This window comes from Cannabis sativa, chromosome 1 (assembly GCF_029168945.1).
Source record: "Cannabis sativa cultivar Pink pepper isolate KNU-18-1 chromosome 1, ASM2916894v1, whole genome shotgun sequence".
Lineage (NCBI taxonomy): Eukaryota > Viridiplantae > Streptophyta > Magnoliopsida > Rosales > Cannabaceae > Cannabis > Cannabis sativa.
The window spans coordinates 27,998,542-28,005,593 of NC_083601.1; the positions used below are offsets into that span (position 1 = coordinate 27,998,542).

Sequence of the window (7,052 nt, forward strand, 5' to 3'; positions counted from 1 at the left end):
GAAAGGAAATGCATCACATGCATTCTCTCTCGCAAGGGAACAAACCAAAACATACTGTAACAATTCAATCGCACTGACTTAATCAAAAATACTGTAACATTTATATTAAATGCATCACATGCTCACACACAGAATGCACACACACAATATATATATAATTTCTTTTGACATTTTGACTATATATAAAATAAAAGACTTAAATTTGTCTTTTCCTTCGGAGAGATATATATATACAGTATTACAGTAATCAAACGATTGATTACACAAAACACTTCAATCGCAGCAATATATATACGCAAAAATAAACTTCAATCGCAGATAGATACTATATATATAACAACGATTACGATTGAACTTCAATCGCAGATAGATACTATAGCATGATTTACAAAATATTCTAAATGCAAAAACAATAATTTAATGGAAGATCAATACTACCATAAATTCTCAAAAATTAATTTAGGGATGCTCTGATACTACATGTTAAAAATACTGTAAATCTGTATATAGCCCTAATTAATTCAAGAGAATCAAACAATAAGATTAAAGAATAGCGGAAGCGTACCAGAGTCCATAGAATCGATTTTGTAATAACCTTAGATTGGTATGATCTTCCAATTTTTTGCATCAAAACCTTTTCTCTGGAACTTGAGTTTTCTTGATGATGGAGATTCAAGAATACGATATGAAGCGATGCAAAAATGGGGACCAATACCGGTTTAAATTAATCCTTTTTGACTATTTCCAATTTGGCCCCTCATCAAATTAGAAATTGTCTAATTGGTATCCACATATTAAAATCATAACAATCATGCCCTTAAGTCATAAACTTTATTCCAAAATAGACCACATAAATTTGACTTATTTATTTGATGACCCAACACACATTTTATATATACAATTGTGACCCCAATAAATTCTAACAGGTAATTGCAGACACCACACAACATCATGTAAAGTCTCGAATAACCGCTCCAAAACCCATACAATAGTCAGAAAGCCGCAACCCATCATATCAATATTAAGTTTGAACCACCCTTCAGTCGGTGGAGACCACAGGGCCTCTGGGGCCACCTAGTCAGACTAACAACTAAAGTATGAGCAAAAGCCTCATATCCAAATCTCACAGGAGCTTCTTGATAAGCAAACGAAAAAGTTCAACCCAATACACTTTCGATATAGCCTTAAATGATGTTGATAATCTATTTATTTATCTATATATCTATATAATACTAATGTTAAATAAGGTGATGTGGTAGTTTTCTCTAGCTAATGTATTTTATTTTTATTTTTTATTATTCCAATTTTTTATACTTATAAAAATATTCACTTAACATGTTTTTTTTTCTTAGGTCGGTAACATTTTTTCAAAAATATTATAAATTTGTGTAATTAAAGAGTAATATTCTTAGGGATATTGGCGGCTAAACCACCTGAATTTTATGTTTTGTAACACTTAACCACAAAAACCGAAATTTTGGCAGCTAAACTACCTAAACTCTGGTTCCGTTTTTCTCTGCACACCTCTGTCCAAAAATCACAGTTAAGTGCCACGGTGGACTGTCTACGTGTACACACTTGTACACGTGGCAAATTTTTAGTGCTCCACGTAATATTAGTTTTAAAAAATAATTATAAATATTGAAAAAATTAAAAAATCAGAAAAAAAAAATAATTTTTTTTTTCTTTTTTACTTGTTTTAATTTAAAAAAAATAAAAAAATTATTTTTTTTTACTTTTTTCTTTTTCTTTTTCTTCTTCCTTTTTCTTTTTCTTCTTCTTTCTTCTTTTGCTTAATAAATCCTCTCGCTACTTTTGCTTAATAATCCTCTTCATCTTTAGAGATCTGAATAAATCCTCTTTGCAGTTCCCTTGTACAGGTCTTCAAGGCTACAAGGCAGCCTATTCACAATCGGAGATGCTTAATTCCTAGGGGCACCATGGTTCATGGAGCCACCGCCACCACCTCCACCTCCACCTCCTTCCCCAAACGATCTAAATATGTCATCTCTGAAAATCCCACTTGAAAACCTTGAACCCCTCATACCTCCTCCTTCACCACCCATCCCTCCCAAGCCTCCAAACGGTCCTGAGGACCCGAAAAACTCCGCAAAAATATCGTCTGCATTTCGAGGATTGAATTGAAAAGTCGTGGGTCCATCTCCGGTCGAGAAGTATAAAGCTCCACCCGATCCTCTGGCGTTTGGTGGTGGCATTTGACCCTTAAGCCCTTCCTCACCGTACTGATCATACACTGCTTTTTTCTGGGGATCACTCAGAACCTGCAAAAATGAAATTAACCATAAATTGACAGCTAATTAAAAAGCTTCATATTAATAAAGTTTTGTATTTTGGAGAGAAAAAGAGGGGTGGGTTTTGGCTAAAGAGACATACCTCATAAGCTTCAGAGATTTGCTTGAATTTGGCTTCTGCTTCCTTTTTATTATTTGGGTTCAAGAATAAAGAGGAGGAGGAAGAAGAAAGAAAAAAGAAGAAAAAAATAATAAAAAAAAATTAATTTTTTAATTTTTTTAAATTAAAAAAAGTAAAAAAATTTCTGATTTTTTTAATTTTTTTTTTAATATTTATAATAATTTTTTAAAATTAATATTACGTGGACCACTAAAAACTTACCACGTGTACAAGTGTGTACACGTGGACAGTCCACCGTGGCACTTAACTGTGATTTTTAGACGGATGTGTGTAGAGCAAAACGGAACCAGGGTTTAGGTAGTTTAGCCGCCAAAATTTCGGTTTTTGTGGTTAAGTGTTACAAACCGTAAAGTTCAGGTGGTTTAGCCGCCAATATCCTATATTCTTATAGTGTACTATAAATATTTTTATATATTTCTTGTAGTGGTAAGAGTAGCCAAATCAGAAGCCATTAAAAATTATTTTCAATTAAGTATAAAAACAAAAAAAAAAAATAATATAAATTAATCTTTTTTTAAAAAAAATGAATAGCAATTTTATTGAAATATTAGCATTAATTTAGAGTATAGAAGAACTTCTAAATCAACCCAAACATTATACTCAAAAATATTGCGACCAGAAATAAATTGAGAATGTCTTGCCACAACATGAACAACTTAATTTGTTGATCATGTCTAATAAAACCTAACCTAACATTGGGTAAAGATGAGAGTTAAAGTAAACAATCGTGAATAGTCAAATAATAGAAGATCAATTGATTACTATGAATGCCTTGAATTGAGATCATGCTATCAGTCTCAATTTCTACAAGTTGTAATTAGTTGTAATTGCTTACTTCTTCAATATATAACTGTAGCATCAAAAACATAACCTCGATAACAAGTTTTAGCCTCAATAAGGTAGCCAAAACTATCACAAGCTACAATTTTGAAACTATTAAGAATTATCCCGTGAAAATAAGGCAGCATCAATATTTATTTTGATGTGGTTCAATTCTGGTTTATAGTCCAAAACTCCGCTCCATTTCCTTTATTTCAAAAAACATAGATGACGAATTAGTATTATCCTGAGCCTTAAGCCAATAATTAAGACTTACATTAATCAGCCGATGCAAGAACCTCACTTATCGAGGAGAATTTTTTCTTCCAAACCGTCGCATTAATTTCGGGCCTTCTATAATGCCCACATGCAACATGGAAACACAATAAACCCGCTCATAATCAAGAGTAGTAAAAAGATTATCAAACTAATTGCCAAATGTTGACAGTGTTGTACGTAGAAACAAAAGTGTTGAACCCAACTTGATCCAACATGAGTGTGCAAATGGGCATGTAATGAGAGCATGCACTATAGATTCAGCTTGGATGTATTAGTTGGTTTTCTATTAAATTAAATTGGATCTATTTAATCTTTTTTAGCTACTATTTAAGCTTACTTCATTAAAAAGAAAATATATATAAAAAAATATAATTTAAAACTTAATAATTTAACATACATAATAAATATTAATTTATTCTAACATAATTCTCATGATCCTGCAATAAAACTGTCAAAAAAACAAAACTTATTCAATATGCATTGATAGTGTTTAGGAAGATTAGAATTAATATTTTAGATCTAAGATTTTTTATTTAATCTCAAGTGTGCAGGTGCAAAATAAAAATAATTAATATATTTTTAAATAAAATATATTAAATATATAAAACTATAAATGTATTTTAAAAATATATAAAAATAATCAAATGACTATTGAATGATAATTTGATAGGTTTCATTCGGTTACTCATTTGATCGGATGTCGCACTTAATAAGTGATCCAATTGGATTTCAAAATTTACATGTAACCGATCTAATTATGATTGGATATTTAATTTTATTAGATGGGTTCAAATAAGGTCGGTTCCTTATAATTAGATTAGATTATTTTAGTTGTAGTTATTGGAGGGGGAAATTTGAAAAAATATGCATAAAATACCTTAAAAAAATTTCCCTAATCTAATACATTTTAAAATTTTAAAAATATAACCACTTTACAATAAACCCAAAAATACCCCTCTCATTTTCAAACCTCAACTCTCTCTCTTCCTCTATCTCTCTCGGTTGTTCTCTCACCATCTCACCCTCACCAACCCTCTTTTTTTTTCGTCGGATGTGATTTGGGCAAAATCTGAGTTTGGGGTTTGATTTCGTCAGGCCCGATGCAGCCCGATACAGGCCCGATGCCGGTCCGATGGTAACACAAAAAAATTGAGGAAGACAAAGGCCCGATAGTGGGCCCGATGCATGTGTAAAAAAATAGAATTTGATATGGCCCAAAGGGTCCGATGGCCCGATGGAGGCCGATTGCATGTGTAAAAAAATAGAATTTGATATGGCCCGATGGTCGACAGTGTAGTGAAATAAAGAGAGAAGAAAAGAGAGGGGGTAATGTAAATGGGGGTATTTTAGGGATATTATAAAATGTGTCATATCCCACAAATATCAAATATTATGAGTTTAGGAGAAAAAATTTAAGAATATGTAAGCATAAAAAATCAAATTTTACCACCACATTATATAAGTGGTGTCCCACTTGTTACCGCAAGTGGTCTAAGAGCAATGCTCATCTCTAATTGGCCAGAGCACGTCACCCTTGAAAAATCGTCACAAGTTGCTTATATTCAAAAACGATCTCTACGGTTGTAATGGACACATGCCATTTTTACGGTACCTACGTCTTAAAGAATTGTAAAGTGAATATCTCATAATGTTGCCGCGCGTGGCAGTTCGTTTGGTCATCCCTTTGACCGTTAAAACCATAAAACACCTCTGAAAGGCGGCGTCGCGTATAGGCTTTGAATCGGTGACGAGAAATGCATTAGGTATTGGACTTTTTTTTTCATAAATGTACAACAAAAACAACATAATTACAAAAAATGTGCAAAAAAAAATTATTTTAAAAACTTATACATTTTGAAAACTTATTACATGAAACCATACATTTTAATCATTAAATAATAAAATATGTTTATTAAAACTCAAAATAAACAAATTTGTAAAATTAGTTAAACAGTTTTATTAAATAAACAAGTTAAATATTTTTTTTATTAAAAAATAAATATTTATTATCTATTTTAGTATGAATTATTATAATTTAATAAGATTTTTTTTTTAATAAAATACAATATCAAAATAATAAACATTAATGTATATAAATATAAATCAATACTTAAAATTACTAAAAATAAACATGACACATAGAGTGATATAATAAACATATGTGAATATTATTATTTTGATTATTAAATTAGTATGTTTAATAAATAGAAAACAAAATAAACATATATATACAAAGTATTTTATATTATTAGTATGTTTATTATAATTGTAAACATAAAAATAAGGCTAATTAGGATTTTTGTCCCCTGAACTTTGACATATACCAAATCATGCCCCCTGAACTATTGAAATTGTTGGATTTAAGGATTTTTTTCTAATTTTAGTAAAAAAGTCTAACATAGATGAAAGTTCAGGGACTATAATTTAGTACATATCAAAGTTCAAGGGGCATAATTTGGTAGATATCAAAATCTGTGGAGCATGATTTAGTACATAAGCAATCATTGAAATAGTAAAATTGAATGAAATTAGACAAAAGTTCTTAAATCCAACATTTTGAATAGTTCATGGAGCAAAAATCCTAATTAGCCTAAAAATAAACATGACCAATTTATACTATACTAAAATAAGTATATTTTATTTCTATTGTTTCTATATATTGATTATTTTCTAATGAGTTAGTGAACGAATTTTCTATTGAAATATAATTCTTACATCAGAAATAAATAAACAAACATAACTTTATAAACTCCAAAAATTATTTAATTAAAAAAAATAAACATGACACAATAAACAAAATAAATAAATAAATAAATAAACAATTTTTTATATATATTATTTATTTTTTAAAAATAAACATAACACACATTAAGTGATATAATAAACTTATATGAATATTATTATTTTGTTTATTAAATATAGAAAATAAAATAAATACATATATAAAATATTTAATATTATTGGTATATTTATTATAATTATAAACATAAAAATATACCTAACTAATGTTATTGTATATATAATAATCAATAATTATTACCATATATATTATAAAAAAAATTGAAAAAAAGTTTTAATTATATATAAAAATGTATGAGAAAATAATAATAATTTTTTCTTTACATAGTTTGTAATTTTTTTTTTGGGTAAATACCATTTTGGACTCTCTGTTTTACAAAAGTTACCAATTAGACCATGTGTTTTGTTAAATGACAAAATGAACCCTGAATTGATTTTTTGTCAAAATAAAGTTTAATTATAATCCGATCTAAAAGTGCTATGACAAAACTGTTTACATTTTTTGTATCTGTTCTTATTAAGCATTGTCTTCAAGTTGGTTGTATTAAAAAAAAAGTTGTCAAAAATTAAGCTTAGGGTCCTATTTTTACTATTTTAAAAAATACAGGGTCTATTTTGTCATTTAACAAAATACAGGGTCCAATCTGTAACTTTTGCAAAACCCAAGGTCCAAAATAGTATTTACCTTTTTTTTTTTTATGAATATAATTAATTAAAATAAT

The 7,052-nt window shown here is 28.8% G+C and overlaps 1 protein-coding gene across 1 annotated transcript; it reads right to left on the reverse strand.

Annotated features, from left to right (window-relative positions):
* Positions 1 to 1,415: 1,415 nt before the first annotated feature.
* LOC115707859 (glycine-rich cell wall structural protein 2-like) lies at positions 1,416 to 2,484 on the reverse strand. The gene is made up of 2 exons (XM_030635946.2): positions 2,395 to 2,484; positions 1,416 to 2,282 (listed from the first exon to the last, which is right to left on the reverse strand). Exon 2 carries the CDS (start codon positions 2,214 to 2,216, stop codon positions 1,923 to 1,925), a length of 294 nt encoding a protein of 97 aa, XP_030491806.1. The 5' UTR covers positions 2,217 to 2,282; positions 2,395 to 2,484; the 3' UTR covers positions 1,416 to 1,922.
* Between the last annotated feature and the right edge of the window lie 4,568 nt (positions 2,485 to 7,052).

Excerpts from the sequence above, each read along its gene's own strand:
- LOC115707859 (XM_030635946.2), bottom strand. The coding sequence starts at position 2,216 with ATGCCACCACCAAACGCCAGAGGATCGGGTGGAGCTTTATACTTCTCG.